Here is a 27,969-nt window from a genome sequence, read left to right on the forward strand (position 1 = left end):
AGTCCTAGAAATTCAATGTGGCTCCAGTTTGGACCAGCACTGGTATGTATAAAACTGCAGCACTATGGTATAAAACTATGGTCATTTTTAATAATTTTTTTATTTCATTTTTAAAATTAAAACATGTCATTAAAACTTAAAACTATTTCCTGAAACATTTATGTAGAATATTTTGTTTTGTTACTCATTGTCTTTCAAATTGAACAGAATTTTTGCAGTTAATAGCTCAGCTACGTTCCTGTACTATGCTGCACATTACAACACGTGGCATTAATTTAATTGATGTGAATATTAGAAACAATCATGACTTTTTTTCATTAATCAGGGGTCCAAACAACTAGAATAAAACATCTTCATTGTCTGCACATGTGCATTCTGCACTTAATTCTGCTTTTTTACAAGAAAATTTTCAGACCCTTTAACAACTTTTTTTTTTTTTTTTTTTAAAGGACCTAGCAACAAATCCTTTTCTACACATACTTTTGCTTCTTTCTGTAGAAGACAGTCGCCTGTAGCCGCAACATGTTCTGTTGTCTGTCAACAGAAACAGAAAAACATGTAAATGAGAACAGCTTTACAGGGAATTCGGCCGTATTAAAATGTGAGCACAGAGAGTAGGGGAGAGGCAAGCAGCTGGAACAACTGCAAATCGCCTACAACTTCATAATAATCATGTGATCATTTGAGAGCTGCTCCATTTCATTGTAAGTAGGAAAAAATTGCTTGACAAATGTGTCCCGCTCCTTACTTTCAGCAAAGAGCTTTTTTACTCCTAAGCTGGCTGGTTTGAGCGTTCTTAATAGAGGTTTGATAAATACAATTCCTGAATTTCTGCACAAAATGTCATTAAATCTATATACTTTTCTTGAAAATATCTTACACTCGTCATCCCGACAGATCGAGGTCTTCAGGTCTCTGCAGAGAGCATCAATCATTTCTGGGAACAGAGAAAAATGTATCATGAAATAGGAATGCACCACCAGTGATATACTAAGAATCTGTGATGTCCAGTTAAAGGAAATGGACCAGATAGTGACTCATATGGCTTTGATTTTTAAGACTGGGTTTAGTTTTCTTGAAACTATTTTGTTCATAATAGGCAGGAAAGGCAAACAAGCTGTGCAGAGTTATATATGGTCGCGTACCGTACACTCATCTTGAAACATAAATAACCCATATTGTGTCTCTCATTTGCTCCAGTGAATATTCGTAATTTACAGAGGTTATAAATCTGCAGGTGCTGTGTAGCGTACCGTAAACAAACCTGTATTGTTTTGTGTTCTGTCAAACAGCCTGACTGGTTGGAGCACACTTCCTTCCTCTCAGGATATGGCGCCTGATTACCTTATTTTTCTTCTCCCATATTTTATTTTGATTACAGGTGTGGCCATCTAATTGTATATTGCTGCATCCACCAGCAAGATATTCTGAAAATATCAACAGCTCATACTCAACACCAAGTGGTCGTGCAGGAAAGATTTGATTTATAAAGTGTCTATAATTGATATTTTTGGAATAATAATGCATCAAATGACAGAATGAAAAGAATGTGGAAGGTGTGATGAACCCACAGAGAATCATCACCTGAATCTGCAGCTCTCCTCAATTTTACAGATGAGACAGATGAGATGAGCCTTATTCTAACAACCCATAAGTGTAGCCTTTACCTGCATGCCCACAGCATGTAAAGATTTTACACCAACTCAAATATTTGACTAATTTGTGAGAGAGCCACAGCAGACATGTCCCTGAGATTACATCACTCACTCTTCTTGATTTGCATTTTGGTTTGGCACTCTTGGGTGTCTACAATTACGCTCTGTTGCCGGTCATCATGTCTCAACAGTTAAATGTTGTGCTGCCACTCTTATCGTTGTGCCAAAACCACATCAAGTGTAAATCAGACTGCACAAACTAGTTGGTCAGTCATTTTGTGAAGTAGCTGCTGCCCTGAAGGCAAAACATGCACAACCCAAGAAACTGCCATTATTAAGCAGCAGTGAGGCTCTAAAAATAGACGTGTGAATAAGGAAAAACATGATAAAAAAAAATACTGCATAGAGTCATAACCATGTACAGGCTTGATTCAAGTACATGTTCCATGGGAATGAGACGAAGTCTTTTTTAATATGGCCTGAAATCCGTTCGTACTTGAATACAACTTAAACTCTGGAACAGCATTAGCAAGATTCCTTGTCAGGCAATATAAAGTGTGATGAATGTATGGTAAAAAAAAAAAAAAACTGACTTAAAGTATATCTTCAAATGTAAGTCGATCTTAACACAACACTCACATGCCGGCTACATCGAAACAGCCTTTGGTCGCTGTAATAGTTGTTGTTTATACAAAAAGAAGGTTTGGGACACAGGCCACCTTGGTCATGTGATGCCAAGTTTCTTACACATGTGTGTGCATGCCCACAATCCATACATACTAAAGTAAAAAAAAAAATGCATGGGGGTAAAAAAAATAAACCCTGTGACTTTTCAGAGCTATCTATGAGGTATGTTGTCTTTTTCGATGTGAGTGGGGAAACTTCACCCCGGGGTCACAGGAAGTGATACCTCTCTGAAGGTTTCCTCTGTGCTTTCGTTGAGCAGATGACACGTTTGCAACAAGTACCGCAGAGCACTCCACCACTTTATAATAGTGCACAAACACTAACATCCTGTACTAAAACATCTTGTTTACAGACCCTACATAACAGAATAGAGTTGTTAGTCACTCTGTTTGATTCACTGAACGCACTGTCATCTTCCATGTTGACTTGCGTCCTAACAAACATTTAGATATTTATCTGCTGCAGCTGTTGTTGGTGATCACAGTCCAATTGCCAAGTAAAACAGAATGAATGAAAAAAAACAACAACTTAAAAACCACGTCAGACCTGCACTGATGATGACAAAATGTTCATGTTTTAAAGTTGTGTTTTTTACACTTAGAATAAAAAAAAACATTTTAACAGATCTTAAATTAGTTTCTTAAATCACCGACAAAAAAAAAAAACACTATTAGGTTTTTATAGAGAGAGGTTTTGCTCTGCAGCTTTACAACGTGTTGAAATGACTCAGTGGAATATCAACAACCCGGAAACTGTGGTTACAACGTGGCATTACCACCACAAGTACATGTGGATGATGCATGGGCATGTTCTCACTTTAATGACCGTGATGAACTACACTGAAAATAAATCAATAATGGACACATGACTTTTTTTTTTTGAAGTCATATGCATCCACTGTGATGCTTTGCATTTGCAGTCATACAGTCGGTTGCTTGAAAGAACTTCATCGTCACTATCTACTACAAGGATCACACCTTTCATTATTCTGACCCTGTGACTCAATCTCATATCTTTTTTCTCAGTAAGTTAACAGTTACATGAGAAATGTATTGCTATGATGAGCGATGATGCAAAGTAGAAATTAGTAGAAGTCCTGCATTTAAAATCTTACTTCAGTAAATATACTATTAACAAAGTATCTAAAGCAAAAGTATGCAGACTGCCTCTTTTAAAGTTGTAGTTGGTTCTCTATTTTATGCATCTTTACATTTCTTCTCCACTTTATTTCAGCAACAAATACTGTACTTTTTACTGCACAATTATTTGATAGTACTTTGCAGATCAGTATTTTACATACAAACTTTATGAGCTCATAAAATATGGTGCACTGTTATAGATTACACTACCCTAACCCGATATGAAGCGCCCAAAATGAGCTATGGCTGTGGAGTCCCGAAACTGACACAACGCAGTAAGAGGTTACCAGTCATTGCTTTAATTTATCAACTGGTTGGAGGTTTAAGAAAAAGTACAAAAGCTTTATTTTTTCAATTTTATGCTACTTTATACTTCTACTCCACTGTATTACTATATTACAGAGGAAAATATTGTACTTATTACAGCCCCATATTTATCTGACAGGAACAGTTGTTACTTTGCAGATGGAGATTTTAAAAATCTATGCTGAATATATCATATAGTAAATAAAACCACCCAACATTTTATAAAAAAAAGGAGTAAAATGACTTACTTACATGTTAATGTATCCGCAAAAATAGTGCACCAGTATAACATATGATTATGTCACACCATTTTGACTGCATAGTGACCACTTTTACTTTTACATTTTGCTGATATACAGTACTTCTGTGACTTTACTAAAGTAAGGTTTTTAAATGCAAGACTTTGCAGAAATTTGTGGTATGGCTTTTTTTTTACTCATGTAAACCATCTGAATACTTCTTCCACAATTTCCGTAATATGTGGAAAATAGATCAAGTGGAGTTGAAGTAAATAGGAAAACTCAATTTTTACATTCCAGCACTATGAAACATCTCACATGTTATACGATTGCATGAGATTTGACAAATCCTCATAATAATAAATACTCGTGTTTTCTTATTTCAGAGCAGAAGAATCACTGGGCAACTCATCACACAAGCATCTCATTTGTGTCGCTGATTTGTCGGATGCATCGATGTGTAAGCTGCGTTTTACTCTAGTTACTGCTTGAGGTGGAGCTACTGTCCTCCTGTTGAGCAGTTCAGTCCTACACAGTGCAAAAGACACGGTCTCATAAAGTCAACCCTGGCTACAACTGGTTCCAAAAAACATTCTTAAAACAAGTGGAAAAATCTGACAGTGTGTGTGTTGCTGCAAAGGTGTTGAATTGAATTGAAAACTAGAAAATTCTTATTAGACATGTTTTGAGAAAAAAAGGGTTCAAATGACTTGATAATAAAAAGAATTTTGCAGGGAACAAATGCATCATAATTTAAAAAGTGGTCATATGAAATATCTCAATTAGGGAAGTAATAGTAATTGGCTGTTAAATACATCGAGCTTAATAAAAAAAGTAGGCTATATTTTCCTCTGAGATGTAGTGGAGTAGAAATATAAAGTTACAAAAAATGTATGTGTAAATAAATGCTCAAGTAGAGCACCTCAAAATTGTGCTTAAGTACTGGAGTACATATACTTAATTACTTTCCATCCATAGGTTTTGCATGGTGCACATGCAGACTTCTTGATAAATGCACTGCTCTTGCTCAAACCGGTCGACTGTTGTGACTGTGCTGATGATAATAAAGTCATGTCGCGGAGCTTCAGAGCAGGTATGGGAAATTCAGCGATAAAGAACTGAAACTGGGACTGTAAACCCCCCCACCCCTTCCGAACAAGAATGCTGTGTCTCTCTGACGGCTGTTCTGCGCGAACAACTCACTGGCTGAGCGAAATGCAGAGGAGGAGCTGACGTTAGTGGCCCCAGAAGAAACTTCCCTGTCAGTAGAGAGTGTGATAACGTGAGATGCAGCTTGCAGTCTCTTAACATCAAACCCACAGCGGGACAGATCTCCTGTGGATTCCTCCTGTTTTCATGAACTTGGGCGCAATGTGGAATTTTACTTCTGTGCGTAAAAGAGACATTCGGAGACAATGGATTTGCTTACTATTAGAGAACTTGGGGAATACGCGTTAATGGAAAGTGTCACTACTTCGGAAGTGAGAGGAGAGTCAGTGCTTAGTGTCAAACAGTGAAAGGCGTCCCGGCAGGCATGAACACCACGGCGGCAACGGGGAGATTTCAACCGCTCACCATCCCAGCGATAATGTTCATTTTCGGGGTGGTGGGAAATGTCATCGCCATCGTGGTCCTGCGAATATCACGCAAGGAACAAAAGGAGACGACTTTTTACACACTTGTGTGTGGCCTCGCTGTGACAGACCTCCTGGGCACCCTGCTGGCCAGCCCCGTCACCATCGCCACCTACATGAAGGGCTCCTGGCCGGGAGGCGAGCCACTGTGCCAGTACTCCGGCTTCATCCTGCTCTTCTTCTTCTTGGTCCAGCTCAGCATTGTGTTTGCAATGTCAGTGGAGAGATACTTGGCAATAAACCATGCATATTTCTATAACGAGTACGTCAACCAGAGACTCGCTGCGCTCACTCTTTTGGCCATTTACATTTCCAACATCGTGTTTTGCGCGCTGCCCAGCCTGGGGCTCGGCCAGGTGAAGCTGCAGAACCCGGGGACGTGGTGTTTCATAGACTGGCAGGACAACCACACATCAGTCGCCGCTTTTAACTTGATGTACGCAGGTGTGAACTCAGTCATCGTGCTGGCCACTGTGATATGCAACGTGATGGTGTGTGGGGCACTAATCCTGATGCACAAGAGGTTCATCCGCCGCACGTCTTTGGGCACAGACCAGCGGCGCATCGCGGAGCTCCGGCGCAGACGGAATTTCGGGCGATTAGCTGGAGCAGAGATCCAGATGGTGATCCTGCTTATAGCCACCTCCGCTGTGGTTCTCATCTGCTCCATACCTTTAGTGGTAAGTGCTGGAAAAACTGAGCAAGTTGCATTTTACACCCTCGGTGTGCGCAAAAGATTGTTTGGGCGTTGGGAAGTCACTAATTTCAATAAAAAAAAAGTCACTGTGAGAAATAAAATGCATTAGAATAAACAAAACTCATGCAAAAACTATGAAACGGAACCCACTCAAAATTCATATAAAAAGATTGTGCGTCTTTATAACAGAAAAACACCAAAATAACATTAATCTGATGAATTAAATAATAAACAAAGTGGCTGGAGGTGGTTAATAATAGGCCTACGGATGTGCAACCTGAACTTTGTGTTCCTTTGTGGTCTGTAACACATTTCTGAGGTGTGAACATCAGGGTTCATGCTCCCTGTAGTTTCAGATGCTCACACAGACAGTGCGGATACATGGTTTTGATTATATCATAATAGGAAATGATGTGGCCAAAAGTAGTTCAGAGTAAACTCTCGTATGTTTGCAAACATCTCCGAGACACTTTGCGCTTTCATCACTAGACTTCAGTTCAGCCTGAACAGGCGCGAAGGCTCAGTGGATCCTGTGAGATCTGGCAGTGCAGGATTTCCAGTATCTGGGACAAAGTCAGTGATAGATAAGATAGATTCACACTGGTTCTGTCTTAAAACTACAGTCAGGTGTCTGTATGTCAGTTTGCAGCTATTTTTGCTGGCTGTGCTCATTCCTCCTGATCAAAGCTCCCTGCCCAACATGGCTCCAGTGGAAGAGATGAGGCACAAAATGCACAGTCCCAGTTCTGTGCATAAATACAGTGTGACAAAACAAATGAGTAACATCCAACCTTCCTGTTTTTTAGTGCAAAATACCCTCTTTGTGTTACTGTCCCTCCACTGAAGATCAGCACGAAGAAGGAATTCTGCACTAAAGAGATTAACTTTGGAAGATAAGCACTTAATGTTGTTGAAGTCTGACTGTTAAAGCTTCATATTCACTTCAGATAAACTTTGGAATCATTTTTGCACAAAAAAAACAAAGTCTTTTCATACAGGAGACAGGCATCTCTTAATGGCCAGTATGAAGAGGAGGAATGATTACAGCCAGCAAAATGTCAACTTATACTTAATGTTAGTTAAACATCAAGGCTTTTGTGCCTCTTGCTGTCAAATGATGATTATGAGTTTCTGGGGAAATCCAATGGCCAATATGATGAATGACAGTGAGAACTCTTGTTTTTTTTGGCCTCTTGCCATCTGCCATGGTTGCACAGAAGTTACATCAGGCCAAATGTCTATTTAGATTTGGCCTTTTCATGCCAACTTCGTAGGAATATGTAGAACAAATAAATATTTTTCTCTCTGAAAATGAAGTGCAGGCAGGTTTGGGCTTGCTCAAATTGTTTCTGCCTTTGAAATGTTATTCCATGTTCCTTTAAGTGACAACCAGACATTTGTGGAGGCTCATTAAGTTCCTAAATGTATCCATTGTTTCTCTCCTGTGCTGTCAGTTGAGGATCTTTGTGAACCAGCTGTACAGAAACCAGACAGAAGAGCCTTTCGGACTGAATAAAGACCTGCTGGCCATCCGCATGGCCTCCGTCAACCCCATCTTAGACCCTTGGATCTACATCCTGCTCAGAAAGACAGTGGTCCTCAAGCTAATGGAGAAAATCAAGTGTCTGTTCTGCAAGATGGGCGGGCGGGGGCGAAGGGACGGTGGCCAGTTCCGCTGTGCCGACGGCCACCTCTCCTCTTCCATCGTCTCCCGGGATTCTCCGTCACTGGTGTCACGAGAGCTGCGGGAAATGGTGAGCACCTCGCAGACCTTCCTGTACCCGTCTGAGGAAAGCACAGGGAGGCTGGGGTCATTTAAAGCAGGGGCACAGGCCGGCTCCAGTCCAACAACTACACAGACATTACAGGGCCCCCAGGAGGTTGAGGGGCCTCACAGGGGACTTTCACAGAGTGATTTAGAGGACACACTGCTGGGCGGGCCACTGGCAGAGCTTCCAATGTGCCCCAAGGACCCGGCTCTACATGTGACCTTCACAGACGAGACTGCAAACATACAGGAGAAATGCATATAACTGTCAGCGTGAGCCTAACAAGCATTCAATGCTGTAAGAGGACTGGCTCAGGACAGAAGACATGAACTAATGAGAGCACTGCAGAGACGTGACAATAAAGGAAAAGCTTCTCAAGACTTAATAATCCAGATCAATCAATCTGTAGATATCATAAAATAACATTTGACAGATGTATTACTGATTTTAACACCCATTATCAATGTATTACTCCTCAGTGATAGCGCACCACAAACACCAGGTCACTAAATACACTTCAGCACAGTCACAACAGCTGTATCAACGAAACCACAGAGAACAATGTGACATTGTAGAGGAGCTCTTTTGTTGCACTTTCTGAATCCTGAAACCACTGCGAGGCTGTTAATGCTGTTTGTTTTGTAGCATTTTGACAACCTGCACAATGACTGTAAAGAATCGACGTTAAAATGTGAACAGTGTTCCATGATGTTAATTTATTCTAAGTATGAAATTATACGTTATTGTCTTCTCTGTGAGAAGGTCCAGATAGTTTCATTTTAAATTGGTACAAGATGAATATGGTCATAGTTTTTTTTTTGGGTACATAGAAACATTTGCAAACAATTTAGTCTTACTGGTTGACAGAGCAGCTCGAACACCAAAGCTACAATTGTACCATCCCCTGTACTCGTAACAAAAGGCAGCTATAACTGGGGCTTTTTCATAGCTCAGACACTGGAGGACCTTAGGAAGCCTCCTTTAAGTAATGTGTTCATATAAAATTCTTAATTTACTTAGTTCAGCCCATTTACTTTATGGGGATTAATCCAACTTCATCTTATTTTACCTTGATGTAAAGTGCAATGGCTATCATCTAATCAGCCTTTATTGGGGAGTTAAGACAGGGAATGGAAATTGAATCGATCTTCTTTTTGGGTTTTGCCTTTTCTTGAAATGGATTTCCTGGTTGACCCCAACACTAATGCTATTGTTTCTATCAAGAGTGATTATAAATATTGAATCATGTTCAGATTTCAATATTGAGTTTTTTTGTGTTTTTTTTTTGTAGCAACATCAACATCAAATTTATCACAAAATGTTGACTCTCTTGTGAACAAACTAATGTTGTACCAAAAACATCAATTAACGAAAATAAAAGTTGCCAAATATTCACATAAATTAAGAATTTTCGTCACTATTTTTTTTTTTTTTAAGAAAAAGTTAATCACAAGGTTTAGTATAAAAGTGATGAGTGTATTGCAAACTCTGTGTTGGAGTATGGTATTGAGCTAAATATGGTGGTGAAAAGTACAATGTGCTGTAAAGTAGAAGTGAATTATCAGGCATATATTTAGAGCTGAAACAATTAGTTTTATTAATCACTCAGAGGACAGAAAATGAATCTGCAACTATTTTGATAGTTGAGTAAATATTTAAGTCGTTTTTGAGGCAAAAATGACTTAAATTCACCAGTTTCAGCCTCTTAAATGTGAGGACGTGTTGCTTTTTATCACTGTAAACTGAATATCTTTTGGTCTCGGACTGTTGGTTGGACAAAACAAGGAATTTGAGGACAATGGTAATGCACGTTTGTCACTAAATCCTGACACTGATAGACAAAACAGTTAACCAATTAATCCAACAAAATAATCCTTAGTTGAAGCCCTACATACAGTGCATTCATAAAGTATTCAGACCCTTTCACTTTTTTTGTATTTTGTTATTTTGCAGCCTTATGCTAAAATAATTTCAATTCATTTTCCCCTCATCAACCATGAGAACCTGTTCCAGAGCGCACAGCACCTCAGACTGGAAGGTTCCACCTTCCAACAGGTCAATGACCCTAAGTACAAAGCCAAGACAATGCAGGAGTGGCTCAGGGACAACTCTGTGAATGTCCTGGCGTGCAATGCATGCCCTGACTTGAACCCAATGGAACATCTCTGGAAAGACCTGAAAATGGCTGCCCACTGACGGTCCCCATCCAGCCCGACAGAGCTTGACAGGATCAGCAGAGAAGAATGACAGAAAATCCCCATATCCAGGTGCAGTGACTTTTTGTCGCATCGTACCAAGAAGACTTCTTCACAAAGGTGTTTCAGCTAAGCACTGAGTAAAAGGTCTGAATACTTATGTCAATGTGATATTTCAGTTTTTCCTTTTCAATAAGTTTGCAAAAAAAACCAAAAATTTTGTTTTCGCTTTCCATTATAGGGCATTGAATGTAGATTATTGAGGGAAAAAATGAATCGAAACGCTTTGACTCCAACTCAACAAAATGTGAAAAAAGTCAAGGGGTCTAAATACTTTCTGAATGCACTGTACATCTGCACAGAAATTAGACTTTGGTTAGGAAAATCAATTGGACCTGAATGAGGCATCTGCTAGCAGCTGCCTCTGAATCTGCTGAAAAAGAATTATCGATCAGTGCTCCATAGAGCGACTTTGAAGATGGAAAATGAATTCAATACTGATCTCTCGAGGTTAATGGATGGCAGTTCGATCTTTATGGATCAAACACAAAAAAACCTACTGGAGAATAATGTGCAAAGAAATGCTGCAGATGTTGTCATGAAAACACTGATTAATTGAATTTAGTGTTTAATTAATTTAAACGTGGATCCAAAGAAACAGATCTTATTGAAATTCAAGCCCGTTTTTAAATAAATGCTCTATAATCATATTTTCTTTGCCAGCATGTCACTGGCAGCGCCACGCCTGCTGAGAAAACACAGGTCAACTTTCATCCCTTTCGTCTGTTTCTACAACAGTGCTGATGGCAAAAACATTTCTAACCAATAGCCAGTTCAGATGGCATGTCACCACTCACCTGCAGAAAGATCATTTCTTCACCCCTGACGATTTCCTGGTCCAGTGTGGCCAGTGTCCAGAGCCTTCCCAGAGCAGCTAAAACCTCCCTCCGAGAAACAAAAAGCCATTAAAGAGCGCCTGACCACAGACTGAGAAATCTGTTAAAGCTGTAGAGTCTCTCCGGAGGCAGGAAATAGTGATTGACAAAACAGTTGTGATAGGATTTTAACGGAGGGCAAATAGAAAAATTATTCTTCCTGGAAACTTGTCCCCTCTTTCCCCAACTCATCTGCTAACGCCAGTAATATACTAAAGTATATGAGACAGGCTGTTTTAGACATTTAAATTCCTGTCATGAGAAGCCTGTGGAAACAATAGGGTATTAGAAGGTGCCACTCAAAAAGAACAGTGACTTTTAGCACGGCAATGGAATAAAAAAAAGAAAAAAAAGGGAAATTCAGGAAATGATCAATATTAGATTGGTTACAGTATTTGTGCTAAGGCAGCTAGACTTGAGGTGACAACAGTGAATAGAAATCTCAACAAAAGAATAACAGACAGCACAAACATTTAATAGATAAGATTTAATTACTATAACATCCTAATTTCTGGCTCACTAAACTTCTTAAAATGCTGATGTCATGCAGGTATACATGTTCACCATCTAACTTTAACATGTTAGCCCGCTAGCATTTGCTAGGTAGCACAAAACACAAATTACAGATGTTGGGATTGTCATTAGTTTTGCAGGTATTTAAAGGAGCTATTCCTAAGTTTTTGCTACTGCTATATAGCCAACACTCACATTAACAGCTGCTTAGTTACCAGTCTGGAAGAAACGTCATGAGTTCTGCATCAACCTTCATTCTTTTACTCACCAAGAGCTGTGTCCAGCAGAGGGAAGCTACACCAATCTTAACTCTGTCACATCTTTTCTTCCACTGAAGTTAGCATGCTAACCAGCTAGCCCCAGCACGTCTTGTCACGTCCGACAGCGATTCAAGGTAGCCTCCAATCTGCCCTCAGGGGGTGAATTGTAACCTCTTGTCTTGTAAACACAACCATGGCTGAAGCTCTCGTCTAGCCACAATCACCACTACCTGCCCCAGGGAAGAGAAAACTTACAAATAGCCCCTTTAAGTTATAAACCATAGAATTGGACAAATTGGCCATTTTGACCTGGTGATGGAACTAGATGGACAGATAGAGGATCTTCAAAGTGATAATACAATTTATCCTCTGGAGGACATTAATCACTTTTCACATTTTACAACAATATATTTATTATTTATTTCCATCAAAACCACATGTGGGCCTCATGGTGGCACTAGAGGAATAGTGAAGCATCACCAAAGTCAGTAGGATTCATCGTCTGGGAACCCTGAATGCCTGTACTAAATTTTGCGTCAATCCATCAAATAGATGTTATTTCATAAAATAAGTGAAAAAATGCACCAAAGTCATGCTGTCACTCTTTCTGTACCAGAGTTCATGGGAATCCATCTAGTAGTTGGCAGGATATTTCATTAAAAGCAATGCCAACCTCCTGGTGGTGCTGAAGTAAACATCAGATTACCTCTCTCCCAAATTTCATGGACATCTATCCAAAAGCTGATGAGATATTTCAAACATGAAATAACTCCTCTGATGAGTTAGAACAAGCCAGGACAGAGGATAGACCTGATATTGTGAGATAAAATGTTAAGAGGATTTATTAGGAACTAACATTAGGAACTGATAATGGTGTATGTTCTGTGGCCATACATACAAGCAGCTGTAAAGTAGATGGAGAAGGTTTGACTGACTGACTGACTTGCAGTTGGACCATCCAGATACATGTGTATTGACACTAAAATCACTTGGCACACCCTGATTATACACAGGTGACCTCCATTTACTTTATTATGCAACTTCCAAAAACAACTGCACCAGCAATGATTTGGGTGTGTCACAGGTAAGGGTGTGACTTATGTAATCATGTTTTTTTGTTTTATATTTGTCTTTAATCTAGAACAATTTGTAGAGATTTGTACTCTTTGTCTCTGCCATTTAGACCTACTTTAATTAAGGGTAAAGCTTGGTTTAATTATCATGCAGAAACCTTGTCAGCTGCTTTTCTACACATTTCCAGTTTGTCCAGTTTGCTTTACTGCAGTGCTAACTTTTTGTGGTGCTAACTAACCACAGAAATACAGTATGTTGTGTATATTCAGATACAGTTTTTGGAATTATTCACCCAGAACATGGATTATCTTGGGACTTCCAGTGGCCCTTTTATAGAAACTTAATTATTTTCTATATTTACACTGCCCTGCAAAACTGAGGAGCACCAATTGCTTGAGGAATGATTTTGAAAATGACTCAACTATTTATTTATCTATTTATTTTAATCTCATTTCCCACAAACTTGAATGTTGTCCACCACAATAATTGGCTTTAAGAGCACATAAAAACTCTGGTGCTACTGCAGCTTACCTTCACACTAATGACTTATCCCTGCATAATGATTCAATGGAGAAGTTCAAGCTTGTGGTTTTCCTCCCTACTTCAGCTTCAACTTTCAGTGTGAAGTAGCTGCTAGTAGCAAAACCCAGACTGTTTTAATAATGTTATTTTACTATTTCTTCTCCAACATTGTGCATGTTCAAATTTATTCTCTAGATTCAATTTTATTGCTTATTATTCTAAAGACAACAAATAAGCCTTTGCTCAAAATTGGCTCTGATTTGCAAACTTGTGCAATATGCAGCACGCGTGCATCTACTCCATTGTGTATGTATTTGTCTTGGCCTGAAGAGCTGCATTTTGTATTAGCATTTCCTGTAATGGGCGACACAGAATGTCACAGTAACTTTCATTTTCACTTGAATGCTTTCCTTGCTCTGAAAAGTGCTATCAGCATGGCTCTGGTGATTATATTGGAGGGACTGCCACTAAATTTTGTTCAGACACAGATGGTCCCCAGCAGATGACCTTTCCTGTAGCACCACCATATGACTGAAAGTGTTGGTTTCAACTTGAATACCTGGGCCTCACAGAGCTACCACCACAGCTGTAGACTCTCACTGTTGTTACTTAATCGCTTACACATAATAATGGTAACAACTGTGGTTCAATCTCGGAGAAATCTTGATAAATTACCTTGCAAGTTGATTTCTAGAAAACATACTGTATAACTACAAGAGAACCTCGAGACTCAAATAGTTACCAAGTAAAGACAAATGCAGGAAACAAAGCAAACTGTCACATTTGATTTATGTTTATTCACTCCTTGACTATTTGTTGAGCATGTGAGCTCTTTTTAAGCAACAACCTGTTTCACAAATACATATTATACACACAGACACCTTGTCTTGATTTGGATTTTTGTATATAACTAAATCCTGGAGGATTTTCAGTTCTGTAATATGAATTAATCTAATGTAATACAGAAGCAAACGGCTTTGACATAAATCTTTGATTGTGTTTCTTCATTGATGTGCAGCCTGTCACCTGTTTGTCTACAGGATAATTACAGTGTGATGGGAGTTTTTGTTTTCCTTCTTTATTTGTACGCTTTATGTAAATTAAATCTAAATTTTACGAATAATCCTGAATGAGAAATTTAAACCCCAAATTAGGGCTGAACAATATGCAACAAAAAATTGTATTGCATTTATACTGACAAATATTGAGATTGTGATGAGTTGTGTTTTTTGTGGCAATGGTAATTTTTTTGTAATTGGAGAATATGGGAGATCACGCAGAACATGATTTGTGGACTGGAGCTTTTCTGTAGCACCACAGTGCTTTATTTATAATGGCATGTTGTGACACATTTTACCTTCCTTAAATAATTGCAGCTCCTACTATTTGGATATTGCACTTGGTCATATTGTATTTTCAACAATATTTCGAGTCATTGTTCAGCCCATTAAAAGCTACAGAGATCATCTGGATGTCTGTTATTTTAGTGTCAGATTGTAGATTTATAAAGTAATCCCAGAGTACATTAGCTATTAGCTAATTTGCTAAGTGTTATTGTGCGAGTTTGTAATTTTATAATAAACTTCCACATTAAGACGAAACACAGCTAGAAGATGTTAAAGTTTGTAGCTTCACGGTATTATCTTGATGCCACTTTGCAGATTCCTCTCGGTCAGTGATGTTTACTGACTGAAATGTGACTCAAGATATTTTCTTGGCTTTCTGCAACTGACTGTGACTAATTGAGGCAGAATATACTTTAAAATATCTTTAATCTTTGTGTATGCACGTAGAAACTTTACATGCACATTTAACACAATCAACATTAAAGCAATGGAAAATTTGAAACCACAAAACACAATTGTCTTTAACTTGTTGCATACCAGTTCACTAGAATTTCTCAGTTCTCATGTTTCCTTCTGAATATTAGGTAACATTAGGTTCTAGCTTCAGACACTCACAGTGGTTTCAGATATAATCCAATTTCAGTCCTAAAAAAATGGAACCCAGGACGATAAATTCCTGCTGAGACCAGTTCAAAGTCCTCTTGCTTTGACAAACTGTTCCTTGGACGGTGTGGCTGTGTCCTCTGATCCTCCTTCCCCAGTGACAACATTTTTTATATTCCCTTCAGAGTCTATGACCACCGTGGTCCTCTTCAGCTCCTCATAGCGTGTCTGTCGCTCAGCAACGGCAACGCAGGCGGCCAGCACCTCATCAGACTCAAAATCATAGTCCTGCTCCAGCTCAGGGGCATTAAGGATCTGGTTTTTGGTCTCCTCTTCTTCCCGAATCTTCTCCTTGGTTGCTAAATTCTGCTTCTGTAACCTCGATGCCCATGCCAGGTCTTCTTGCCACAGGGTGCGCTCTGATGGGCACAGGTGGATTGCAACCTGGAAAGACCTCACAGCCTGCAAGGAGAGTGCCGACATCAGCTCAGGATTCAAACACACAATCTCAGGGCTGGTGAAAAAAACAGGAACACTGAACTCAATCTGTCAGTAAAGAGGAGTTTATGGCCTCTGACAAACTGAACAGTTAGCTCGAGCTCTTCCAGGCCTGTTTATGGGTTCATCGTAATTCTCACAGATGAACAGTAAGACACTGACATCTGTGCAGCTGAATGATCAGGTGAGCTGCATCATCAGCACGTCAACAAGCAAGAAAGTAATGGTCTTCATGCAGTATTGCAGGCAGATTTAATGCTTCATTAAGAAGTCATCAATATCTTTTCGCTGACTGTACAACCATTGATTTGAAAATTATTGTCCCATTGAATAGACATGCAAATGGCCTCCAATTGTTTATGGGATCTGGTATCAACCTTAAGCTGTGATGACTTGCTGACTGTGAAACTGATATAAATCCATCCGTTGCTATTCGAGGTGACTGATGAATTCAAGGGTCAGTTCTGACAGGTGCCTGAAACCTGTCAAGCATATTCAGAAGTTGAGTGGCTGAAAAATATTTAATGGGAGGTTCATTTAAATTACCAACTGGTTCTTTTTTTGTTGACTTTGCACATCTGAATCAGATTTAAGTTTAAGTTAACTGAAGAGCTAGAGACGAGAAGAGAAGCTCAGTTGATTAATTATAAGATAATACCATATATAAGATGCTCCACTACAAATATTTTAATTGCCAAGAATGTTGTGACAAATAAATAGCTGAACAATAAACACAGCTGATTGCTTCACATTGTATGAAACAAATAACAACCCTCATGACTCGGGTCAGGTTGCTGAGGGTTGATTACAGGTTGTGATTGGCATGCAACATGATCTGCGCACCCAGTTTGACAACACATGGAGGGCTGGGGAAACTGACAGACAGTATGTGGCGGTAAATGTTGACATTGTGGCGGGCTGCCATTACTAAATCGATGTATGGGAAACACAGGTTGCACCTGTTCCCAGAGATACAATGAGTCACATCCAGTCCAATGCCTGCCCAAGAACAAAGTCTTGTGGCCAACCTGTGGCGAGGAAGTGTTGCCGATGCATCAAACGTCAAGCATTTAATGACCACAACAAAACCAAACACTGGTTTTTTAACCTTATTTGCCTGTCTTGGCCCTAAACAACAGCTTCAACAAAACATGAAGTTGTTACTACAATGCAAAGAAATAATTTAGTAATAATTTTCTGTTCCAAGGATTTTCTTTATAAATTTGAAACTGGTAAACTGGTATGAACCTAATACTTGGTTGGTTTCTTATTTAACTACTTAACACGAATCTCACATTGCTTGCAACTTCACATTCCCCACCTGTAACATAAATAACCTGCACAGTCAAGTTCAACTGAAAAAGTCTTTGACGGATGAACCATAATAGATTCCTGACAAATGAAACCGTCTGTGCCCCCAAAAAAAACATATCAAGTTTCATCTTGAACAGACCAGATTCTCACTGAGTGAAAGTAATCCATCAACAGGCAAAACTCCACTGCACGCAGATTAACCGGCTTCAGGGAGAAGAACGTAATGATAATAACGAGGAGATAAATGGCAACAGAGCTGTCATGCTGCAATGTTGTCAATGTCAGTTTCCAATATTTTTTAAAACACTAAGAGAAGTGACACAAAACAAAACCAGAAGCTATCAGTTTGTTTTTTCTGGGTACTTTCCATTTTCCTTGAGTGAGACTGAGAGGAGTAGAAATTAAAGAAGGCAAAGGAAAGAGGACACTATTGAAAAGAGAAAATGGGGATTCACTGCACTCACATTTGCACAAACAAGCACTACTCAAACATGTTGATGCATACAAAACCCTAAAACTCGACCGAACAAGTCTCGCTAAAAATAGACGTGTTTTTTTTCCCCCTTCCTTCCCAATAGCTTCACTATACAAGGAGGTGTGTCTATATTTGGTTTAGTTTTATCTTAAGTAACTTTCAACACTTCCCATTGTTGTTTCTGGTGCCGTAGGACAGGTCTCTCGCTCCAGGACATGTAGGAGCGACACACAGTGCCATTAGCTGAAAGGTGTTCAGCCTTATTTGCTTCGCTCTAAATGGATGAACAGTGTAACAGTGATTCGAAGCTTTTCGCACACCCACAGGTCCCGGCGTGTTCTGGGGCAATTTAAGCAATCGTCCAAGCCCCAGGCGCCTGGGTGTGCTTTGAAGGAGCCACTTCATCTTAGAAGCTGGGAGTTTGCAAAAAGTAGTAAACAGAAATAACTGACATATCTTAACGGCTCTTCAAAAACCAAGACACAATTGATTTATAGATGGCTACAAAGACAGGTGTAGTTTATTGCAAAGTCCAATCCAATGAAGGCCATTAGTGACGGACTGAGCTAGAAGCCATCAATTGTTATGCATCACAACTGAGTGAATGTTTTCACAGTCTATATGTGTCAGCATGAATTTTGGTGTTAGCTCAGGCAAAATAGCGCCTTTTTGACTATAACCAAACAATGTACCTGATTTTAATCACCAAAGTGAACACAGCCTCAGTCATCCCTAATACAACATCACCTGTAATTAGTAAACAATGTTATGTGACTGCTTTTTTAGGTTCTGATATTTCTTCCTATCATGTCTCCTCCTGTTCTGGCTCCTGTTCTTACTAAATTCTTCCAACTACTACTTTAGCCTTTGTTTGCAGTTGTGCATTCGACAGCTGTTTGACAGTCTTTGTGAGCATCCTGTGTCCTAGTTTCTTGTCATTTGGAGTTTATTACCAGACATACTCACCAGGTCCACCTCACCCAGGTTGAGTTGGGCACGGCCCAGAGTCTGCCAGCCTTCCCACCACAGGGGTCTGAACTTGACGGCCATCTCTGCAGCCTTCACTGCTGGGAACACTTCCTGCAGAATGGTCAGTACCTGTGGTGACACGAGACAGATGGCTGTGGTGAGCATGGAGTTACCTTCGCAAAGGACAACAAGGGTAATTCCCTTTGTTAAAACAGTGTTTACATTAGTATGACTTAAATAACTGTTCTTCCCATGGAAGAGTAATGTTATATCCTCTACATTATATACTATACTGCTGGTCTGCAAAGGAAGAACATAAAGCAAAAAAAACTACTACTTCAGATATACAACATATGTATATAAGCAAAACAAACAAAGAGACAAACTGTACAGACTGTACACAGCATGTAGCTACCAGATGGGCTATACCAATGAAAGCTTAGTATTCTTTTTGTATGAGAAGTGAGGCGGCAGGACAATTTCTTACCAAAAAAGTTACTAACTTGTGCTGCAATTCTTGAACTGAATACAAAATAAGCCAATAAACATCGCAAATGGTAAAACAAATATTGAAAAAAAATAAATAAATAAAATAGGGTTGGGCAATATTGGTAGAAAGAATATTCAATATTTTATAACCATGTTCATAATGACAATATGTGTCAATATTTGCCAGTTTTATAAAACCTTATGTGGTGTGTAGAGAATACTTAGTTGATAAATTGATTAGTCGATCAACAGAAAAAGAACTAGCAACAGTTTTAAGAATCAATTAACTGTTTCAAGCTAATATCGCTTACATTCTCTATTTTGAGTTCAAATGAAATTTCAAATATGAATATTTGCTGTTGCTGTTTTTTATTTCATTTTATTATTTTCATATCAATGGAAATTGAATATCTGGACAAACAAAACAAATTAGAACTGAAACAATTATAATTTATTCCGATAATCGATTGTTGAAGTAATATTTGATAACAAGGCATTTTTAGAAATCACCGTGTATCCTGGAAAGTTGTAATGGGATGCATTTCTTTGCTATTCACCACCTTTCTACTGACCAAACGATTAATTGAGAAAATAATTGGTAGAATAACAATAAAATAAGCGTTAGTTGCAGCCCTACACCAGACTTTTGTCACCTTGGACTTTAGTCACTTGTGAAGGGCATTTTTTTTACTTTTTTACATGTTACAGACCAAACTATTAATTGAAAACTGAATCAACAGATTAATCTGTAATGTAAATAATTTATAGTTGCAGCCCTCACTCACTCATTCACTGTTTGATAGAACAGCACAGGATATAACAACTGCACAGTCATGATCACAAGATTACCCTTTGTAATTTACTTATTCACTTATCGATGCTCACATTTAACAGCGCTGCACTGGACTCAGTAACCTCTTCAACCTTGCAGACTCTCACGAATTATCTTTTATTCAGACATTAAGTCGATTAATGCATGAAATTTTTATAGGGACACTTTTTAATTTTGCCTTGCTGTCATGTAGGAAACGGGCTGTCAAGAGCTAATACCAATGTGCATACATCTGCATAGCAATCTGTGAAAAAACTTTTCACGGACTGTTGATGCTAATCATTCTGTCTGGGACTGCGGCTGTAAAATAAGTGCCTGAAAAACTCTGTATTGCTGCTATCTCAGCCAGAAGATCATACAGTGTATGTAGGTAAGTACAAGTTTCTGACAGAGCAGCTCTCTGCTAGAGTCAAAGTGTGACATCAGAATATACTTGGTTGGTTTCAGAGTATCATCTATACTGGGAATCTTTTTAATCACATATTCTTGTGAGATACCTGAATACTGTTGACCAAATAGAGCACAGAAAAAAAGAGAATGAGGAGCAGTGTCTTTTACATGACCAGTGCTGTCCTCAGTAACACTTCAACAAGAATTTAATTCATCGCTTAAATACCCGTTTGATACGCAGGCAGGTCCACTAATAGCACAAATGTCTCCGCCTCAACACTGAAAAGCAAGACGGCACGAGAGCTGTAAAACTATTAACTTGTATGTTAATTGTAAAAGACCAAGTTACCTCCGGGACCAGTCGACCTCATGACTTCATTACTAAATCTCCAACAGTTTTAATGACATAAAGAAATACTTCTCATTATCAGCAAGATTCCCTTCAGGTTGAAATCATCCATACAGCCAGGACAGGTGTGGTGACAGTTTTACCAATGGAGCCAACTTCCACCAGAGCACACTACAGTCCGCTGTGACAGACGCACAGATAGACAGACATGGGGGCTGGACACATTAAGTAAAAGCTGATTGACATAAATAGAGGGGAAGTGATGAGGGGAAGTAAATAACTAGCGTCAGTGCAGCCACCCTCGTCATCTGGGCAAGTAATGGGAATATGATGAGGTCCAGTCTATTTTCAGCCTAATGATTGCGAATAACATCAGCATTGATAATGGACACTAATAGGTTAGATGTGCTGTAGTTACACACATTGGAGATTAATCTAAGCAAACAGAAAGGAAGGCTGCGCTTATTCAAGCCGATCATGGCATGGGGCAAAAAAAACAAAAAACTTTTGTGGTGGTGTTGTCCAGGCCTGCTCCTCTAATGATTTCCTTCTCCAATATCCTACAATGGATAACGTTACATTAGGCATACAATATTCATTGTGATGTGAATGGTTATGGCAATAAGGAGCAATGTTATTGTGTTAGTTGAAGTAAATGAATAAGAAATAATGGAGAGAGCTCTGTTCGTCTGACTAACTCCTCCGGCTTCTCCGCTCATCCCACATATATGGGAAATATTTTCTCAAAGAGGCTTTTAGAATAAAAGGAGACGTAGCAGTTGAGGAATGACAGCAGAATAGGAGACAAAAAAGACTAATACACAAAAGTATCACCCTAAAAGGAAGAGGAAGTGAAAGTGAAGGAAATGGAACTAAAAAGCCAAAACATTAAAGCTGTTGGAAATGTACTGCAGACTTTCAGTAGTGTCATCACTGTGCTGATATCACTTATGTCACTTAAAAGCATACCACAGGGACAAGGGAAAGAAGGTATATATAGCCATGATGGCTGATAAGAATAACATACACACACTAAAAGTGCATATGCAAAACTGTTGGCTATGATTTCTTTGGTATATTCTAAACACAAAATCCCTGTAAGATATACAGATGTAAAACTACACCCCCAAACTCTGAAGGCAGCTGCTGAAATGCATCATACTGAGAAACATACTATGTATCAGCGATGTGGTCATAGTCCATTTTAACCACATTAGACACAATGACTGGCTGCTTAAAAGACAGGTTTTTACATGTTTATCTTAATCCGACAGACAGGAGCAGAAGCTTTGCAGTGTAAATGAAGTCATTGTTTTGTATTGTTTACTTTTGTGCAGCAAACATAAGTCACATCAGTGGTTAAAAAACTATTTCAATATGGAAAATGCCCCCTGTATTTCATATGTTGTTAATGATTAACCAACTATTGACTGTTAAAGTGGCTAATTAATCAATTAAGGAAATTGCTTGAAATTTGCATCTCCAGCCAGTCAGTGGTCAAGCTGCATTACGGATAATATACTGTAGGTACAACATTTTGACAACTAAAAAAAATTTCTGGTTCTGCTTCATTGATTTTGACCCCCCAGACTTGAAAAAATAATATACCTATCCTTTAAAGAACAGGAGTAGTAGATATGACAAGCATGGTGAGGAAATAAGCAAATAATAAAATGTAAGTTTATATTTTACCTGAGACTTCATCTCATACAGTATTGGGTTATCTGGAGTCAGATGAATGGCCTCGTCCCACTTCTTAATGGCTTCCCAGTGCCTAAAGAAAACACACACGGTTCAGACACACATTATGATTCAAATGCTCCTGAGAAAACTGAAGGATTAATTAAACAAAATGAAACCATAACCTGGCTAAAACAGGTACAGGTGCGCAGTGTGATGCACTACTACATAGCAACACATGTGAATTATTTATAGTCTATGAATGTTATAATGCTACAATTTAAAGTTACCCAAAGCTATCAACGCCCTGCATGGACATGCTGCACTACATTGAGTTAATCATGTCCATGTATTGACTTTGGGTGAGTTTTAATTCTGTGCAACGCTAGTGACTGCGTCAAATAGACAAACACATAAAGTGAAACTGGATATCCAGTTTAATTGTCTCCACCCAGAGGTTTGATATATGCTGTGTAACCTAACATAAGGCCACATGTTTGTTCAGTGGATAACATGAAGATGTTTTCCCTGCTACTTTGTGCTGTTACTTCTTAGACATGTCACTCATATGATTGATCATGTCTTTCCATTCTTGCGTACAACTTCTCAAAAGCTGAGATTAGTGGACTTTTATTAAATATAGCTGAGTAATGTTTCAGATAATGTTTACTATCAGTCTTCCCATGCTTTTTCTGCTTTATAGTAATTTCACATCTATGCTACATGGGCTTCTTGAAGCTATAAAGCTCCCAATGTACTACATAACACCTGTTCACCTGACTGACAGAATGGCAGCACAGAGTACACAAAGGCTGCTGCAGGTTAAACACACACACGCACACGCACACACACCACACACACACACACACACACACACACACACACACACACACACACACACACACGCACACACACATACAAACACACACATACACACATACACACACACACACACACAGGTCTACTGTGGGTAATAGCATCAGTCAGTAGTCAGTTTCTTATCCAAACTAGTGAGGCACTGAAATTGGCTACCAGCACCTTCTCAGGCATGCATGCAGGCAGAAAAACAAACAGGATTTGCATGAAATTTGGGCAGGACTTACACTGAACGTCACTGCGACTCACTCCAAGCATCACCGCGGTAAATCTGCTCATCTGTTTTGCATAGATTTGTTTACATGGGTTCAAAATTGTTTAGGTTTATGACAAACAGGTAGTCACCGTTTTAATACTCTGAATGGACTCATGACTATGTTCCTGCTCACTCTAACAGCCCCCATCCTTCTCAAGTCAATATTGACTCAAGAATCATTTCCTGATCAAGATGAAGATTTGGACAGATTACGAGACGAAATCCTGGTTTTGACAATACGCCTGTTATGTCTGCATCTTTTGTAGCATTATGGAGACGGACATCCGGAAAATTCAACAGCAATTTAAAAAGTCATACAATGAGACCATTAACAATTAGATCTGAATTAAGATTAAAGCCCAAACCAGGATCGAGCCCGACAGAACAGTCAGACAGGGTGAGGAAATGGAAACAGAGCAGTGAAGAAATCTTACCAACAGATGAAGCAAATGACACTGCAAAATCACGTGAGGAAATTAAGCAATAAGCAATACACCACATGTAGCCAGGGACCTAAAAATGACGCCTCTACTCTGTACATACGTCAAAGACTGGACAGAGAGGAGGGAGAGAGAGAGAGAGAGAGGGAAATAACAAAAGTTTGAAAGATAGACTACAATTATTTGCAAGATGTAAGTGCATTCTCATGTTTAGTTTGAAGATAGAGTGAACAAATATGAAACAGACTCAAGCATGTTTTTCTGCTGAAAAAAGTAGAGTATTGGGACATTATGATCACTTCACACAGCGCTGTCCAAAAGAAGGAAACATCCCCAACACATGGTTACAATAACAATAATAAACCAGTAAACTAACAGGCTAATCTAAACCAGGAAACTTGAAAAAAAATAAGCCTTCAGAAGATGCTGAGGATTAGAAACAGCCTTTGAATGCCAGATTACAGAACTGACTCAGCATGGCAGCTGGAAGCCAGATAAATCAGCAAACTATGCGGAGTATTTGGATGATGATGTGAAATGCTGCCTCATAAAACTCCCACACATCCAAAAAAACTAGCCATTCATGATAAAATGTGAGGCACAGCTCTACAACTGCACAGCCTATTTTTTCACCTCTATCTTTTTTAAGGAATGGGATGATGTTTCCAAAACAATTGCCATGTTTTTTTGTGTCCCAGATGTAAAGATGAAAACTGTCAACCACCTTTTGTACAACCTGCAAATGCCTGTTGAGCCTTGCCAGAGTCTTTGTGAGGCGACATTGCAAATGTTCTGAAGTCTAAAGACTCCGAATGAGCTTTCAACTCTAATTTCAACAGTAGGCAACAATTTGTGACCCCGAATATACATGTATTTACAAGTGAATGTGCAGTCTATATCTTATAAATCTTTTTGCTTTCGTTTATTCAACCATTCAACCAGCCAGAAAGACAATGGGTTTTTGTTCTAGTTTAATTTCATCAATGAAAGTGTCAACCAGTCCATTCATGCATATACAAATATGACAGGGCAGTCTGTCATCCTTATTAAGAGTCTACTGTGCATGACAGCAATAGGCGATATTATTTAAATATTTTGGTGTGCAGTACAGAACGAAGACTAGTTTGTCTGTGGTATCATATTTTTCTGCACTGTTTAAGAAGCCAGATGTCAAGTAAGGTTATAAATTACACTGCCAAATCCATTTAAACATTGACCATGGTTGGTAAAACATTAATAATTGTGGGAGTGCAGGAAACTTTGCCAAACTGTGATAAATTACAATTAAACAATATTGGTTGACCTCATAAATGCAGAAAAACAGCCAAAAGTCATATAAAGCGCAAGAGGACACTCTGATCACAAACAGGTACTTACACTTACATCAGAAACATCTAAACAATGGTAATGATAGACTGACATCAGAGGTCAATGTTGTTAGAGGAGGAAAAAACTCCTGGCTCACATCACCCAACCAGACACCATCTCAAACCTCTGAACAGCCATTATGCAGCAGCAAGACATCATTTCCCCGGCAAAATCCACTTTCTCCTTGCAAATACAATTACAGGCCGTCACTAAGGGCAACAACATTACATGTTGTGGACTAAGGGGTTTTCACAAAGCGATTGCTATTTGGCTTAAAAGGTCACTTATCATGGAGGAAATATCAGGTAAAAGTTCCTGAAGGATGATTTTGTTTTATAACATTGGTGTCTATTAAAAAATACAAAAACAACTGAATAATTTTTCTGCCTGTGTCACACAATGTGACGCTCAATTCAGTGATAGATGACTTTCTAAAATTCAAAAGCACAGAAATATCACCCGAGATAAAAGTATTGTTTACCATCATTCAGCACAACATAAACTCTTCACAAGGGTTTACTTCAGAGGGTCCTTGAATGAACTTTAGCAGCAATGTGTTGTTTACTAATATTTAAATATGTCCTTTTAATCACTTTCTGTTTGAAAAGCTTTTATTAAATTGCTCCATGTTTTTATTTTTCCAACATAACATTAAATACAGATTCACAGGCCTGAAGAGCAGCTTCTACAATGTACAATCTACAATGTTTTTTTTTTTTATTATTATCATTAACTGATCTCATTCTGAGAAGAAGAAAATCTCTTTGTCTTTTGAAATGCAAATCTAAACAAGATGATCATATGATGATCATATGACCAGATGATTACACATTTCACCTTGTACATTCACAGAAATGACATTAAATAAAATAGAGAGAAAACCTCAAGCGTAGATGGACCTAAGTCAGACGTCATCTATTTGCTGTGTTAGACAGATATGTGTGCTCTGTGCAATGGTGCCCTCCTCTGGAGAATACCTGATGACACATCTCATTGTTTGCAAAGTTTAGCTGCTTTTAACTACTCTGTAGATAAATACATCTCTGGACCGTATGTCTGAGCACCCAGCAAAGATGGAATTAAAACCCTGCAATCCAATCTATTAGTCCACATAAATACTCCAGGAGCACACCAGTTAGGAAGTCCAGTATCATAGAATAAAATAAGATTGAAGTTGTAATCCTGCTTGGTATAAAACTGGCACAGAGTGTAGGAAAATGTCTTTGAAAGGAAATAATAGTGCACACATAAAGCTGGTTTGTTCAGCACTGGTCGGTTTTGTTTAAGCCACAGCTACGCAAATATCCAGTTCTTGTGGTTCCAATGAGATATAATCAGCAAAAGTCCTCACTAATCTGCCACCCAGACACCAATTAATAGCTCTGTGTATCTCTGTTTACAAGCAATTTAACAAAGAAGTTGCAAAACTGTCCCAGTAACCGATGTTAGTATGTCTGTCTGTGTCTGTGTCTGTGTGTGTGTGTGTGTGTTATATATAGAGCTGTCTCCGACATGGTGTGCAAGCACAGAAGACTGACTGACTTTGGGCACCTTCCCTCACCTGCCTTCTTCAGCCAGCAGTGCACCCTCATCTTTCAGCCTCCTGCTCTTTGCTGCACAGTCCTCCAGCAGGATCTCCCGCCGTCGTTTGATGGCGTGCAACCAGTCCACTTCCTCCTCATCCTGACCTGGTCCATCATTTTCGGCCTTCTCCGCCTCAGCCTCAAACTGCCGCACCACCGTCTTTGACACCTTTTCACCAGCTTTCCTCTTCCAGCCAAATGAAGCCATCCTGTACGGATACATGTAGGGTCACACGCTTTAAATCCTGCCTCATCTGAAAACAGTATGTAGTTTGCCCTGGGGAAATCTTGCTGAAAGACTTTTATTTTGAAATTCTAGAAATCTGGCTAAATTGTAGCATGATCTGCATCAGCTACTTACGCATCCAGTAGTGTACGACAAAGTTTTAGCACGGCTTCTGTAGTTAGGCGTTTATCTGGTTTGAGTACATGTCATATAGCTAGTTATCTAAAAAACTACAACTCTAAGACTTGTCAATAAACAAAAACAACCCTGTCACATCAACGCTAGCTAACGTTAGCTATGGTAACTGGATAACAAACTGTCATGTCATTTCTAACCGTTAATACGTCATTATGTTTGCGCAAATTTGATTTCATTTTGACACTAACAGATATATATTGTTATTTGAAGACAGCAGGGAGAAAGGTATACGCACAAACTTTTTCAGCTTTCCGTGAGTAAGACTGGACGGGATATCGGCAGCTAATGCTTAGCCATATTTGTTGACCCTTGAGGCCGCGTTCAGGACGTATCGTTAAATCGTAATTACGAGCAGCTGAGTCGCGAAAACGTTCATGTCAATCTCCGACTTGTAATTTCGAGTCGGAGATATCAGGAATACCCCCCAAAATGTCCCAGCGGCGATGTTTTCT

General features: G+C 39.0%; 2 protein-coding genes across 2 annotated transcripts; one reads left to right on the plus strand and one right to left on the minus strand.

Annotated features, from left to right (window-relative positions):
- The first annotated feature begins 5,299 nt into the window (after positions 1 to 5,299).
- Positions 5,300 to 9,297, plus strand: LOC111237362 (prostaglandin E2 receptor EP4 subtype-like). The gene is made up of 2 exons (XM_022766438.1): positions 5,300 to 6,340; positions 7,812 to 9,297. The coding sequence occupies exons 1-2, from the start codon at positions 5,561 to 5,563 to the stop codon at positions 8,388 to 8,390; spliced, it is 1,359 nt and encodes a 452-aa protein (XP_022622159.1). The 5' UTR covers positions 5,300 to 5,560; the 3' UTR covers positions 8,391 to 9,297.
- Positions 9,298 to 15,380: 6,083 nt separating this feature from the next.
- Positions 15,381 to 27,837, minus strand: ttc33 (tetratricopeptide repeat domain 33). The gene is made up of 5 exons (XM_022766439.1): positions 27,753 to 27,837; positions 27,072 to 27,302; positions 22,583 to 22,664; positions 18,828 to 18,959; positions 15,381 to 16,036 (listed from the first exon to the last, which is right to left on the minus strand). Exons 2-5 carry the CDS (start codon positions 27,299 to 27,301, stop codon positions 15,662 to 15,664), a joined length of 819 nt encoding a protein of 272 aa, XP_022622160.1. The 5' UTR covers position 27,302; positions 27,753 to 27,837; the 3' UTR covers positions 15,381 to 15,661.
- Positions 27,838 to 27,969: the final 132 nt, after the last annotated feature.

Source organism: Seriola dumerili, unplaced genomic scaffold (assembly GCF_002260705.1).
Source record: "Seriola dumerili isolate Sdu_G_001 unplaced genomic scaffold, Sdu_1.0 BDQW01000853.1, whole genome shotgun sequence".
In the NCBI taxonomy this organism is placed as follows: domain Eukaryota; kingdom Metazoa; phylum Chordata; class Actinopteri; order Carangiformes; family Carangidae; genus Seriola; species Seriola dumerili.